Consider the following 16348-nt stretch of genomic DNA (forward strand, 5'->3'; position numbering starts at 1 on the left):
AAATCATTGATGTTCTGGCAAGCAGAGGTGGCCATAAATTAGCTATTGTTGTAACTAATAGCTAAATCATTGATGTTCTGGCAAGCAGAGGTGGCTAAAAATTAGCTATTGTTGTAACTAATAGCTAAAATTGCCCTGGATATGACCCTTATTGATGAATGATACCATAAATAAATATCGTTTCCATGACAATGTTAGCTATTAGATTCATAGTTGCACAACTCTGCTGGCAAGTACAAAGTTAATTATGTCAAACTTTTGTTTATTCATCGAAAGGGGAGTGATTAGGGAAAACAGTAGATAAGTCAATTTTTTCTTTTTTTAATTAAATTAAATCTTGTATTTTAAGTGTTTTGAACCATTTTTTGCTTCTCCTCTAAAATTATCTTTTGTTACTTCCCTTTCCCACGTCATTGCATCTATTTTACAAATGTTAAATTTGAATATGCTCAACTGACAACTTACTCATTGTTTTGTAAAAATTAATTCTTCAAGCTATACAGTTTTATTTGCTAATATAGTTTAGTTGAATAGAATATATATATATATTTTGTAGTATTCAAAAATTATTTAAAATGAAATAAAATGAATTTTAATAGTTTTAACTTATTTCAAATATAAAAGATAGCTTGGGTTCAAATTAAAAACTTTAATATATTGGAAGATGGTCAGGGTTGCGGTCAAAAGTGAAACTAAAATATTTGTAAACTATTTTTGTTTCACTTTTGACCGCAACCCTGACCATCTTCCTATATATCAATTTTTACGGTCAACTATATATACATATATACAATAAAAACTTTAATATTTAACAGATAATTGAATTTTATTTAAATGTTATAACATTAGAGACTCTTTTCTCAGGGCGGGTTTCCTGGCAATCAGAAACAGACGACACTTTACTAATAATAACATTTAAACTTAATTAATAGATATTCTACAAATAGAATAAATTTCAGTTAGAAACAAAACTAACCACTTATACAATCTTCCTTTGATGATATATGACTGTTGACATCCTCTGGTCCATGACGGTATCCAACTCCTCCCCAATGGCTTCCAGTCCTTCCCCTTCTAGCCGAACGGACGTCTTCTCCCTAAGCCAGCAAAATCAAGAGCGCCCGTTTCCTCTCCTCTATCTTCAATGTTCACTGGTCGATCCAAAAAATAATCAATTGTAGTACAATCGCTCTGCTTTATTTGCGATGTAAATAGTTTATTATTGATAATTGTTACTTTCTTCCATTTCTTCTTTGATTATTCCTTTTCCATAATTACTGCATAGGAACAACAAAAGTTGAAAAATTTCAATCCATGTTATCAAACACAAACAACCCAACGAACACTTCGGAAGGACGCGCACCGCCATCTTTCTTGTTTAGAACAGTGTATTTATTTTAGACAATGATTAGCTTGCTTTTTGATTTAAAGTAACAAATAAACAATATACATAAAATAAAAACATAACTAAAATCATTTATCTATAAATATCAAATATTTATTAAAAAAGAGGATATTACAATATATATATTGTATATTGTGATTACAAATGATATATCCTAATAATCAGAGATTGGCAAAAATTGCCATGGATACGACCCTTATTCATGAATGAACCATTGATAAATAAATATCGTATCCATGGCAACTTTACTTATTAGTTTCATAGTTGGCCAACTCTGTTAATAATTAGTACAAAAGCTGCTATAAATAAATAATTATAATAAAGACTTAGCCTATCCGAAGGTTCAATGCTGATACCAACAATTACTGTTTTTATTCATTTGTCCAGTGACGACCATCCTAACCCAAATCTTCTAGATCAGTCTTTACATGACCCCCTCATCTATGCTTCTGTCAACTCTTGGAGCATTTACCCGTCCATTCAGTTTTTATTAATGCAATGCTATAACCTAAATTATATTTACCGGGTGCAGTTCTCTCAATTTGGTGTTGTGTAGCCTTCTAAATTCTCCAGTCAACTCATTCTTTTTTGGTTTTTATATTTTATGTATTACTTTATTTTCAAAAAACCTTTAGATACTGTTGTTCCCTTAGTGTTCATACTTAAGAGGCTGTGTTTCGTATTTGTAAAGACCAGAAGGAAGGATAATGCTTCTGTTTATTGAATTTTGATGTATGAAAGTTAGAAAAAATAATGAAAACAATATGAAACTACAAAAAATAGATAATTGAGAAAATTTAATGAATTTAAATATTGGTAAGAAAAATAAATTATAATCAAAACAAAAACAACTGAATTATTAATATACATAATTTATTACTGATAATATTGCAATAAGGATACATTTGAGAAAAAAAAATAAATATAAGAAAATGAATAATTCAGTATCGACAAGTTTCAAAGAATTTAAAAATATTTTTAAAAGAAGTATTCATTCAACATAGTAACTTTTTTTATTTCTAAACACCGTTGGATGTATAGGGTTTGTTATTGGGGGAAGGGGGAATTGATGAAAACAGTCTCTTTTACTGCATCCGATGCATTTCCATAGGGGACTGGGTGGGAAAAGGAAATAAAACTGATAGTGATGGGACAAACTGTCTTGTATATGCTCTCTAATGACGGGCTCACAAGTTATCTTATTGTTAGCAGTAAGTTAGTAGTCCTCTGTTGAGTTCGAAACTGTTTATGTTTGTTAACCACCTTTTTGGGCGTCCTGTTGTATAAATAACTGTATGAACATTAATTTAATATTGAATAACCTAATATTTCATGTAATGAAAATAAAATTTTCATTAGTTTATCTTTTTTTTTTCTAATTTAATTATATTGTTTAACCTATTAACACATACATTTAATATTATTTTGACTTATTTATTCTGATTAATTTGTTTACTTAAAATTTAGGAGGGGAGGTGGTATATCTAGCCTAAGTTCGAGCCGGCTAAGCTCAAGCAAACGAGGCTCTATCACAACTGAAGATCAGAAGGAAATGAACAACACCACGGATGACAGTTTAGATGGTGATGACTCTGTACCATTATAAACCACAATGGATCAATATGGTATTCAATTTTTTTTCTATTAATATTAACTTTTTATTTGTGGTTTGATAACTATTCATTAATTATCAATTTGATAATTATTTATTTATTTTTCAGGGGGCTAGCTGTACGGAAAGTTAACCATTTCAATATTCTACCAGCAGTTTTGGAGTACAGCTAATACCAGAAACAAACGCTACCACGACTCTCAGCTTAATATAGGCCCGGAAACCGATTCCGGTCGTACTTATTAAATACAATTGTAAATTCATCGTTGTAGTTAGTGTTAACAATAAAAAAGAAAATTGTAAAAAAGAAAAGAAAAAAAGAAACTTTTGTACAATATTTCTGGTGCCAAAACAGGAAAAAAAAAAAAATATATAAATATTCAAAAGGTAATAGAGCCCAGAGGAATTGCCCATTATGGGTCTAAACCATTATTGTATTATTGTTTGCATTTTCTGAATGTATTTATAAGAAATTGGATCTTCCATTGTGTTTAAATTTAGTACACAACATTCCCCATCCACTCGTGAGATTCTCACAAGTTTTCTAATCATATTTATTTATTACTAATAACATTCATGAGCTATTTATGTATCTTATTTTTTTTTATTATTAATGATTTATCTCAATATATATACATTATAAATATATATATCATAGATACGTCGATATTGTAAGCCAAGATGCCTTAAGTATTTCGGCTTTTCTTTTGTTAGTTGTTAATGGAGAAGCCTGAAAAATATTTACATAAGCGGTACATTGGTGTACAGATTTTATAAAATAAAAATTAATTTTATGATAAGAACTGTGTCATATTTAATTGTACTGTAATTATTACGGTTTGTACCTAAAGTGAGCTAAAATGAAGTAAGCTACGCCTATTTTTGTATTAAATAGGACTTAAAAACGCTGTGTATTTGTACTGAAGTAATGTTGTAATATATTATGTAACCCATTCCTCAAAGTGAATATCATTTTATGGAGAAATTTATACATAATTTTAGTTGTTTTTTTTTTTTTTTTGTTTTTTCAGTATTTATATATACAGATAATTGATGATAATTACCACGCCTCTCTTGATTGTTACAATGTGATTGTGTAGGTATCATTTGCTTGAGAGATTTTTGTTATAATTTGTATGAACAGTTGTGTAAATATTTTTTTAAATAACACCCAGCCTGCTGTGAGCAAACTACGGGATAATAATTGCATAGGTTGAGGTATATATATTAAACAAAAAATCTAAAAAAAAAAAATTAAAAAATAAAATAAAATTGAAAAATTTGAACAGTATATCAATCCGTGAAATCAGATGTAACGGGCTATTTAAATAAAAATATGGTGAATCAAATAAATGTGTAACTGCTCTTTTTTTTTTTTAACCCTCTTGTCTTCTAATATCCCTCTTGTTAATTTTGAGGTCATATCTCTGCTTTAATAGTCATAATTCCTATAAAAGTGGCACATCTCACAAAAAAATTATTCTATTTTGTACCTAATTGGTATATTCTATAGATTGTACCGTGGAATTTAAAATATAACAGAAAAAGTTTACTAAAATTTACATTATGCTGAATTTTTTCTTCACTGTCTAATTTCTAATTCATTTTTTCTAAAATGTTTGGCTTTTTCCTCTGGTCTTCTAAAGTTAATTATAAAACCCTTTCTAGTCCATATTTATCCATTCTTCATTAAAAAGAAAATTGTAAAATGGTTAATTATTCCAAACAAACAAAATTATAGATACTGCCATTGAAAGCTCAGCATTTTCAAAACCTAGCTCTAATTTCAAGAATTAATTAAAACTGATTGTCATTTAACGGATAACCTAAAAAATCGATTACATAGAGTAGCACTTCCAATGGGTCTGTTCTAATGAAAGTGTTGATGTAACATCCCAAGCATACACCTACAATAAATATATAATTTCAATTTTCTACTACTTTTTGTTTTTGAGCTTGGCTGTTCACTCACGGACCATTTTGTGAGACTTGGTTATTTGGACTCGTGGAACCTTGAAATGTCAAGTATTTCAATAGAAATTTTTCACAATCACATTCTTTATCTTTATATTCTTATATATAATTTATATTATGTATGCATTATATTCCATATCGAGGAAAATGAACGTAAAATAAAATTACTTTATACTAGCAAAAAGAAATAGAAATATTTATTTGGGATTGAGTAAATGAACTGAAACTGAACACTTTCATTCTGACAGAGGCAACGTGTACTGCGGTGATCCTGATCTATGTAAGAAGCTGAAGAGAAGGCAGGACGCACTTGGAAGAGATAGTCTCCTATCTGCTTTCTTGAACACACTAATTCGGTGAACATTATCTGCAGATTTTTCACTAGGATAACAAGTATAATTTTAGCCGCATTTCTTTCCTACCTTTCTTATTCACAGTTAAAGAATATTTTCAATACTAAAATCAGACCTTCGTATTTTCTAATATTGAATGGCCGGATTAACTAATGATATCACCTTTAAAATTTGATATTGTTTCTTACTTTTCCTTGTGAATATCTTTATCAGTAAAACAAGATAATTTCTGTCAAGTCCAAAACAAATATTGCTTTGAAAAAACAAAACAATTATTCATCTTTGTTTATTTCTTTATTTATAATTGGTTCTTGTGCTGCATAAAAACTCAGAAAACATGTTAGAAATGTAACTGTCATAAAATATGGTCTTCAATTTTAGATAGCAAATATAATTTGTGATTTCTATATCATTGAATGTCAAATAAGTAGAGTCTTTAGAATAGTCCAATGCACTCTCACAGGAAGGTGAAATCATTTTGTCCTAGTCTAAAACAAATAATATACTTTAAATATTTTATCATTTTACATTTTATTTCCATAATTCATAAAGAATTCTAATGAATAACACATGCTATATGAGGAGAAGAAAGTTGGGATTGTGTCAGTCAAAAACACAAATAAGTAAAAACTTATTTATTAATTGCAATGTTTTGACCAGAATTTCAGGGCTAGGAACAAAAAACAAGAAAACAACCATGATAGATAAAAGGAATTACAGAATATTTAGAAAATAACAGGTAATGTAGATTCATAAATAGTGTTGAAAGAAAATGTAAAGTGTATTATAAGAAGATGAAGGCTCATGAGAATAATATAATAATAATAAATGGGGAAAGAACAAGAATGTTATATTTATATGAAAATATAATAAGTAAATTTATGTACAAAATGAGAATTATTTAAAATTAAAGTTATGAAAAAAGTGGGAAAGAAACCATATTGGTATTAATAATAAGTAAATGTTTGCTTCAGGTTCTCCAATGAGGTGGTAAACCATTATTAGTTGACCATTGTGTACGTCCATAACCCGAAGGAACCAAAAACAACTTTACCGTAGACCTTAAAATTAAGGAATTATTTTGTCATAATCTAATTTAAATGACTATTTTACTATCCGTATTCCATTTGTTTCCAAATTCTCTTATTCACACTTAAATCGTATTTTTACAACCAAAATTTCTCATCTTTATTTATTTCTTAATTTATACCAAGTGCTTATGGTGCAAATATCTTTATTTAAACATGTTAAAACCCTAACTCCCTTAATTTTTAATTAATATGATTTCCTCAAAACTCTCTTAATCTCATTGGTTTTTAATTTATCATAACCAAACTAATTCAATATATAACAGTTAAATCAGAATCAAATTCATCTTTTATGTGAAATTTTAATTTCAGAAAGTTCTTATCATGCATATGTCTTCATGAAACACGTTAAAAGCCTAACTCTCTTAATCCATGTAAATGTTTAATTTTTCATAACAAAACTAATTCACAACTCACTACTTAAATCATAATTTAATTCGTAATTATTTGAAGTTTCTAACCGATCTTATTCAACAATGAAAGACATGCTCATAAACAGGGGAAATTATTTTATAATAGCTAAAGTCAAACAATAATATATTTTAAATAAATATAATAATTAAATAAATAATTAATAATAATAATTAAATAAATATTTAATTGTTATTTTACTATTTCATATTTTATGTCGTTTATTAAGTTAAGAAGAGCATAAAGGAATTAATAAGCATCCAAACATAATAAATACTGACTAATTTAAAACGTACATGAATAAATATGACTGAAAAATTATACATCGGTTTAAATCCAATCAATAAAATAAATTTTGATTTAGACAATTTAGAATGTTAAAATAATACTTCAACTAACTGTTTAAAGATAGCAGCACAAAACAAGAAATATAAAAATAATTGTTTTGATTAGTACTGTTAGAGGCCAGCACCAACCGAACGACTTTTTTCTAAGTCCTAATATACCTTAAAAATATTTTCAATATTAGTTCGACTAACTGCATAAAGATAGCAGCACCAATCAAGAAAGATATGAATAGTAGTTCCATTAACCGCCACAAGAGACCAGTACCATCCAAACAGCCACTTCCGAAGGCCAGCAGGAAAATTTTATTTTGTATTAGGATATTAGGAACTTACAGGAGCTCAACAAGTCCGTCTGACGTTACGGTCGTGTTGGAACAAAAACTTTTCAAGTCTGTTCCAACACAAGTTTAAACTATCTGATCGGATGAGTTGAGCTCCTGTAAGTTCCTAATATCCTAATACAAAATAAAAATTTTCCTGCTTGACCTCAGAAGTGGCTGTTTGGATGGTGCTGGTCTCTTGCGGCGGTTAGTGAAACTACTATTCATATCTTTCTTGATTGGTGCTGCTATCTTTATGAAGTTAGTCGAACTAATATTAAAAATATTTTTAAGCTATAATAGAACTTGGGAAAAGGTTGTTTGGATGGTGCAGGCCTCTAACAGTAATAATCAGAACTATTATTTTATACGTTATTTATATCGTTTCTAAATTGAAATATAAGCTAGAAACTTCAAATAATTATGATTAAAATAGTGAGTTGTAAATTAGTTTTTTTTTTAATGAAAAATTAACCATTTACATGGATTAAGACAGCGTTTAACGTTTTTTATGAAGACATTTGGATGATAAGGACTTTTTGAAATTTTATATAATAGAAAAATTTGTTTCTGATTTAACTGCTATTTTCTGAATTAGTTTTGTTATGATAAACTGAAAACTATTTAGATTAAGAGAATTTGGAAGAAATTAGTTTTTTAATTAATTAAATTTCTTCAGAAACTCTGAGACACCTTTAGGTTATTGGTTTACACTCTGGTAATAATGGTTTGCTGCCTTTCTGGAGGACCTAAAGTAAAAATTTACCAAAAAGAATCAAGATAAATTTATAATTGAGAATTTAAGGAATATTAAGATAATAGTTTAATTAAGTCCCTACAAATAGCAGCATAAATCAAGGAAGGTAAAAAATAATAAAGGTGGTCTGTGGTGCCATCAAAATAAAATAAAAAATAGTTAACACTATTTATTTTCCGACATTTCATCCCACTTTGTAGAGCTTTATCAGGGCTAAAAAGATACAAAAACAACTCAAAATATTTTGACATAGTAGGATAATAAGATACAAAAAGGTAAATTACGGTAGGGTTAAAATTATATACATTTATAAAGTATATAAAGTTAGAGTAAATAATTATGGTAAAACGTTTAAACTTTTATTGTTGTTAGGGTAAACTCTTAAGGGGTAGCCATTTTTGTTTATCTAGAATGTTCTTATCCTAAACACTTTCATATTGTTAGGGTAATTAGACTATACTTCATTCACATGGTACTTTTGCCATATAAAACACAAGGTACTCTTTTAATACTGGAAGAAGAAAATCCAATAATGTTAAGTGGAGATTTCAACATAAATTTTGCAAATGAAAAATCTAAATGATAGATTTTCTCGCCATTAGAAGGTACAAGAAGTTGAACAATTAATACAATATTTTCAAGACATTGAAAACAATCAATAAAATGTCTACATTTCTTGTTTTAGCTATCACAAGCCAACGCTTACAAATAATACAAAATATAATTTCACGAATGTATAGTATAATTAAATAAAATATTTAATAATTATAATTAATTAAATAAGAAACATAATAAATAAAACTTTTATTGCATTTTGGTAAAATAAATATCATTATTAATAAAATTTCAATACATTATTTCATTTCCTGAGGTTTTACTTCTGTCGGCCAGTCTCAAAACTGCTACAATTTTATTTTGTATTACTTTTATTTTTTTAAATAGCCAATTTTATATCTTTGTTTTAATTTCATCATTTGAACTTATATATTAAAAATTTGTTTTATGTTTTACATATGACTATCATATATTTAAGAACAAACAACTTGGTAATGGAAAAACTTCCCAAAAAGTTCAACTAAGCGAGTAGGTTTTCTTAAAGAATGTTTACAACATAAGATATAGTTATAATTAAATAAATAAATGAAGATCAGCAATTGGTTTTCATGAAAAAACAATTTTTTGCTACAAGCTTAACAGAAATTTGTCTCAAGGACACAAATAAAAGCAAGTATGAAATATAAAAATTTACAGCCATTTAATATTAGTTCACAAAGTTCTGGATTTTACTAATTTCTAATATTGTTTAGCTGTGAAAAAGAGTATTTAGGATGGGATAATAAGAAACCAATATAAAATCAAATCATTATTTATAAAATATTTTTATTTCATTATATATTACACATAAAATATAACAAGATATGATAAAATTTTTCTTTCAGATCTAAATAAAAGTAATAATAAATTCATTTTCAATTGGAATGTAATGTAACGTATAATAATTTATAATTATTAAGTTTAAGGCACTTTCATTTCATATACATCTAATATCAATAAAAATTTTTTGACTAACGTCAGAGTTAAAAATAAATAAATATCTAAATAGATCTATAATTAAATATATAAAATCTAAAAAATACTTTTGATATCACATAATTTATAGAGAAAATAATAATCAACAATGTATAGAATATCACATTTTGTCTTTTCTGTTTGGTGATAAACAAACATTAACAATAGGGAAGATCACGTTCCAAACTCTGGCAAGCTGAAAAACAGATAAGAATAATTACGAATAGATGAAATAGAGATACAAATTAATTAAAATCTCTATCAACAACCTTGAGAAATACATAGGTACATAATTAATAGCTTTAAATAAAAAAATATAGCATATTGAGATAGTATGAATTATTGGAAGAGTTGGAGATGGGAAAAAAAAGAGGTTAATATCGATTACCTGGAAAGTACCATTGACAAAACAGACTTTTAAGCCTTATTTGGTACTTTAAAATTATTAATAGAGAACTAATAAAAAAACAAAATACTTTTTTAGTTAATTTTCTAGCAATTCAGTTATATGTGGACTGATTTTTTTTTTATTTATGAGTAGATCACTCTAAATGAACAGATTTTTTTCAATCAATTCACAGACAGATCAAGGTAAAATAGTGAATTACTGGCTGCTATTCCCAATGTCTTATGCATGATACAGTCCCTCAATAAAATAAAACAAAATCATTAAACAGGAACCATAAAAAAAAAAAAAAAAAAAAAAATAGAGTTTATAAGTATATAACATATAAATATCTTATGGCTACGAACCTAGGGGACATAAATACTCTAGAAATATTGCATAAATGAAAGTGCATCCTATCCTTGATTTAACACAAACAAAATAAAAACAAGTTACTACCAATCGTCACTCCACGCCACTACCCCTGATGAAGACCTGAAACTCAGGTCGAAACGTCGGCATAAAATAAATAAATATGGTTTTGTTTATTTATGTTGTTCTTTGCTGACCGCACCCCCCGACAAACTTCTTCAAGTATCAAACTGTACATGAATATCATAGTATTTTCTAATTAGCTACTACCTTACATATGATATGCAAACACAAGTTTTATAATGTTCTCAGAAATTTTCAGATATACCACTAAGACATTGTGGTGACAATATAACATAAAAAAGAAATAATACAGCAAATACGAAGTTAATAATTACCTCAGTATGGCTGTTAATTTGTACGGTAACGAGGCTGTTAAGAACATGCACCAAAGTTTCAAGGTAAGTATGTACCAACTGTGTCTCCATTCTGACACAGTAGAGTGAAAATGCAGTTCTCAGTTCGACAGACTCAATCACAGATTCTTGCTCCAACATTCGATTTTCTAAGGTGGCAACAGATTCGGCCTGAAGAGGAAAAATGTAAAATATTTTCATTGTTACAACGAATTTGAAATAAAAACAAAAGAAAAATAACTTACATCTGAACCTCGCAAGACACCCTGAATCTGCCTTTTTTTCAAAGTAAGCATTTTAGATAGTGCATTCTGATGCTCGTAGGAAACTCCTCTTTCTACCCTTTCGCAAAGTTCAGAATGACCACTGAGTACATCCAGAAGATAAGATAACCTCTCACAAACTTCATCTTCTTCTTTTCGTGCCTGTTCTTGTGCTGTCTTAGATAACAGGGTGAATTCCCTTCAAATAGACACGTCAAAAATACATTTAATAAAAAATAACATATCAAGATTTTCGTTTAGATTAAAATAAACATAAAAAATCATAATACTAATGATAATGAAAGGTTTAGTGAACCCAAATGATCAATATTGACACCACTGCACTGATCACCTTCTACACACATCTACCCAATGACATGTGCAGATGGACAAACCCAAATCCACAAGATCAGTCTTGACTTAATTCCCCCACATACGTTTATTAACTTTTTTAGGGATATGTTCAACCTACAACATAACAACACATCTGGCCTCTAAATTCTCCAATTAACAAATTTTTATAGCAACAGAAAAATACAAATTTATTCTTAGAAATTTTCGCCATCCAGGGTAGTAAGTAAAAGATATGTGATGTACACACCGCACCAGATTTTGATAACGCATTAGAGATTGGAGAAGGAAGCAAGAGATATTCACTTTTTTGTAAAATATTTCATTTTTGTGGTTTCTAGTAAAGTAAATTATTGTGATTTTCTAACTTGAACTATAAATATAGTTAATAATCCAATTACTAAAACACTCCATAGGTTCAATACAGCCTCTGCCTAAGATTTGAACCTAAGTAGATACAATATCTCCAATCTATGTAGTGATGACTAAGTTATAGAAACATATCATCAATGTTTTTCTTAAAATAAACACGATTAAGCACCAAATTCTTAATATAACAACTGATTTTTTTTAGCATTCAATTAGACAGAATTGTGCAAGACTTATAGGATTTTTATATATGTATATATCTATGTATATGTTCAGAATTTTTACTATTATACTAAGAGAGAACCAGATTTAGATATACAGGTTAATAATGGAAGACAAAAACAATTAATAATTTTATAAAATATAGAAAGAATGACAAAAAATAAAAATATGAAAATAGAGAAAAAGAAAAATATTAAAGAACTAAAACAATAAGAAAAAATAATCGTTCACGATACAATTATGTATTTTGATCTTTAATCTATGCCTATGTAATATATGATTAATATGCAATGTCCAACTAGATTTAGTATGCTGTGGGTATAGCAATGCAGTTGGGCGGCACTGCTTTTTGAATAAAGTGTTTCTCTCTACAGTGAGGGAAGTTGTAGCAAACAAAAATAATGAAATATTAACAATATTTATTAATTTGAAAATACTCTCAGTAACTTTAATACAGAATAATTTTATCTTATAATCTTATCATTAACAGGAAGTTGGGGTCAGCATATCACTAACCAAGCGTTCAAAATAAAGGATGCATCTGTATAAAAGATAATGATAGGGAATCTTCAGAAATATAAAAAATATATAAAAGAATCTAATTTAAAAAATTTAGAATTTGAATTTAAGCAGTGTTCTACAAAAAGTTATTAGCCTTGCCTGGTTCAAAGGATGGCAAAAATGAAACCTGCAAAGGTCCATGATAGATCCTCAAGGAGAATTAAAGTAGAATGATTTAAGATAGATTGAAAATAATAGCAAAACCTCACACCTCCTGAAAGGAGCAGAAATTAGCTATGATGATTAATTTATTAAATGTCATTTCATTAAAACATGAATATACAAAATAAAATTCAATATCTAACATTTTTAAAACACATAAAATATATTTTAAATTGATAAAAATGATCTAAAACGATGGGACTGCAGTCACATATGCTGAGCGAAATTTAACAATAACATCTAAATATTTAGCGCACTTGATCTTAAAACATGGCACCTGAAATTAAATGTTCACTGAAATTGTTGGCTTCGACGGATCCTTAGGATTGACTTCATAGATTTATGAAAGAAATTTATGTTTTGAAAGGAATACTGTTGGTATTAAATTATAGTTAGGCATTGGTTTAACAAATATTTTGACATAATGAAAGTTCTCATTTTAAACTAAACACAAAACTATTTTGTAGAGTATTATATATAAATATTTTTGAAGGAAAAATGAAAACTAAGGTTTTTTTTTTTTTAATTAGTCGTATATATATTCATACCAATCATTAAGTTGTACATATAAAAGATTATGAATAAATATGCTTTAAAAATATTTTCAAACGTAGAAATATCACACCATACATTTTCAATGTATCATGCATTTCGACAATAACTGTTTTTTTTCGAAAAATTTTGTAAATATATAACTATTTTCTAATCGATGATAAAAAATATTGACATTTACAAAATATAAATAGAAAAAATGATCAAATACTTTTTTTGTAGTTAATTTGTTTTTAAATTAATCATAACATTAATTACTTAATAATCATTTTTCAACTGAGTTACATTACTTTTGTCAATAATCAGCCAATCTAACGACCGAGAGCATTATTTAATGGACTCAACATTATTCTCACTAAAATATTAAAGTGAATATATAAAGTTATTATTTATTAAATGTAAGTATATTATTATGGTATAAAGGTGTATTATTATGGTAACAAATCAGTTGCCATTTTTTATGACCTAGTCTCATTTAATGGGCTCATTATTATTCTCAGTGAAATATCATAATAAATATTAAAAACTATAATAACTGCTGGACTTACTTTGATACCAGCCCGAGCCCTTTCCTCAACTCCTTCCAGTGGTTATTTCCCCCTGTTCCCCAGTTTGATATACCTCCATATTCTGTTCCAAGCTCATTCAATACCGATCCAAGGACATCCATGTCTGTTGAATAGCTATCACATTGCATAATAGATAAACACAACAAACAGAAATAATTTAAGCATATAACTGATAATCAATATAAGAGACCCACCCGTGAGATCTAAGAGCGATGTGATCAGCAATCTCTTTTATCTTCAGAACTCCGGCAAGAATAAACTTTATTTGGGCTCTACTCAAGGCGAATTCTGTACTATTGTTGGGAGGCACAAGGTCCTAGTATTAAAACAATTAGTATTAAAAAGTGGGAAAAGAAAATTATAAAAGTAAATAACATTACTTGCCTTTGATCTTGAGGCAAGATGAGAGGTAGTGAATTCATCTGGAATATTTTTGAAGACATCTTTAATCTTACTCTGAAGATCAGGTACATTTTGTGTCAGAAAGTAACTCAGAAGTGTATCTTGAGAGACAACTGGATGTCGAGCCATCAGTGTCAACCATCTACATAAACCTTTCCTTCGATTTTCAAGGAAATTCGAATCACTTGGAAAAACTATAAATGGTGAATATTAATAGTCTTTATAAATTATTATTATAATTTAGGAAAAAATATATAGTTAATGCGACATACCTCCAACAACCTTTTTAGGAGGTAATTTGGGGATAAGCCTGTAGGGGAATCTACACAACAGGAGTTCATAAAATGCAACAAAGTCATTGTACCTTCTGAATACTTGAGAAGAAAACCTCTATAAAGAAACAGATCTTACACAGTAAATATAATAACATGTCATTTAGTATATATTGTCGATTACTGTACCTTGCTGGTCACAACATACTCGACATGCTTGATGAACAGACCTTTCTTCTCTGGTATTATGTCAACATCAATATCATCTATTGACTCAATATTTTTATATATAAGGGGGCTTTCTGAATCATTCTCAGCCATTAAAAATAAATAAATAAAATAAGAAACTTCCAGAGTAATGATAAATAAATGCTAAGAGAGATCACACTTATAAAAAATACTGATAAGATTTCATCAGTCCTAATCAATAATAAATGCTGTAATTAAATCAAAAAGTAAATGTAAAATCTTGAATGGAGTATATGAGTAATCAGGGTAACTAGATATAAAAATCACTGTTCAAATGTCAAACATAAAATGACAACGATGGAAAGAGAAGATTGAAAGTTGACCAATACGTGGCCATGATCCCTTAAGTGATAACAGCTCGAACCTGTTGCTTACTATTCACGGCCATATTCATGAGTTCAATTTATTTTAGGACACATTTTAATTTGTCCAATAGCGAAAATATTTGCAATTAACGCATTAGTCAACCGGAGAGTTATTTAAGTAGAAAAAACTATGGGATTCCGTTAGGCATTCATCAAAATACTTAAAATTTAACAAAAAACTTTTTATTTTCTCCATATTAGAGACTTAATAAAAAATTAAATTGCTGATATATTTTCTGATTGCTTTGTAAAAACACATCAATATGAATATAAGATGAATGGTAAACGGGATAAGCCAAACAATAGGTTCCAATTAATAACTCCATAAATAAAATAAAATCCTCAGTTTGTATACAGGACATAATAACCGACAAAGTCACTCACTATTAATCCAAGCTAAATAGTGAATTAAGTAGCTTATCTGTCGCTCAGCGTTATCAGTGGAAGAACCTACTAAAAGCTCATCTAATCAGTCATTTCTCTGAAACGAAGATGTCGAAATATATATGAATAAAATTATTTTAGCATAATCTACAGTTTTTAATTTACAATTTACATGACCATTACTCTTGCTACTGTTCTTAATAGATGTGAAACTTGTCCTCTTACATTAAAGGAGGAACAGCGCCTACAGGTTTTTAAAAATAAAGCGTAAAAAACACCGAATTGTCAACTAGGGATTCCAGAAAAGGAGACAGTTCATAAAATGGCTAAATTAGCCATTACAACAGGCCAGCCGGTAGACACTAAGTTGCCTTACTCCTGTTATTATAGAATGATTTGATTAGATCAGATAGCAAACTGGCAATAACAATATTGAAAGAACCCCACCGGACAGTTATATAAAAATATATTTCCCCATTTATAACTAGCTAGTTCTCACTAGCAAACATAGGGAAAGACAGTATAAAAACGAATCATGGAATTTGCAATAACAACCTGCACTAAATAGGCAAAACTGAAACTTTTCAGAGCGAAAGTTGTAGTGGTAACGAGACCCTT

General features: G+C 28.3%; 2 protein-coding genes across 2 annotated transcripts in view; one reads left to right on the plus strand and one right to left on the minus strand.

Annotated features, from left to right (window-relative positions):
* Nucleotides 1-3395, plus strand: part of zip (myosin heavy chain 10) — a gene marked incomplete in the record, with an annotated part of 188082 nt that extends 184687 nt beyond the window's left edge. Inside the window, 2 exon segments of the mRNA XM_067046836.1 lie at nt 2873-3030; nt 3127-3395. Of these exon segments, the coding sequence (XP_066902937.1) occupies nt 2873-3011 (139 nt within the window).
* A 6334-nt stretch (nt 3396-9729) lies between these two features.
* Nucleotides 9730-15510, minus strand: LOC106688703 (sorting nexin-8). The gene is made up of 8 exons (XM_014433281.3): nt 14922-15510; nt 14733-14850; nt 14443-14654; nt 14253-14374; nt 14038-14172; nt 11255-11471; nt 10992-11180; nt 9730-10032 (listed from the first exon to the last, which is right to left on the minus strand). The coding sequence occupies exons 1-8, from the start codon at nt 15051-15053 to the stop codon at nt 9958-9960; spliced, it is 1200 nt and encodes a 399-aa protein (XP_014288767.1). The 5' UTR covers nt 15054-15510; the 3' UTR covers nt 9730-9957.
* Nucleotides 15511-16348: the final 838 nt, after the last annotated feature.

This window comes from Halyomorpha halys, unplaced genomic scaffold (genome assembly GCF_000696795.3).
Source record: "Halyomorpha halys isolate HHAL.00 unplaced genomic scaffold, Hhal_1.1 Scaffold1181.1, whole genome shotgun sequence".
Taxonomy (NCBI): Eukaryota; Metazoa; Arthropoda; class Insecta; order Hemiptera; family Pentatomidae; genus Halyomorpha; species Halyomorpha halys.

What these genes read in the sequence shown, in the direction of transcription:
- LOC106688703 (XM_014433281.3), bottom strand. Translation starts at nt 15,053, where the DNA reads ATGGCTGAGAATGATTCAGAAAGCCCCCTTATATATAAAAATATTGAG. An exon ending in ATCTTGCCTCAAGATCAAAG is followed by an intron (nt 14,375 to 14,442) that starts GCAAGTAATGTT and finishes TTTTAATACTAG; the next exon opens with GACCTTGTGCCTCCCAACAA. An exon ending in ATCGCTCTTAGATCTCACGG is followed by an intron (nt 14,173 to 14,252) that starts GTGGGTCTCTTA and finishes GCAATGTGATAG; the next exon opens with CTATTCAACAGACATGGATG.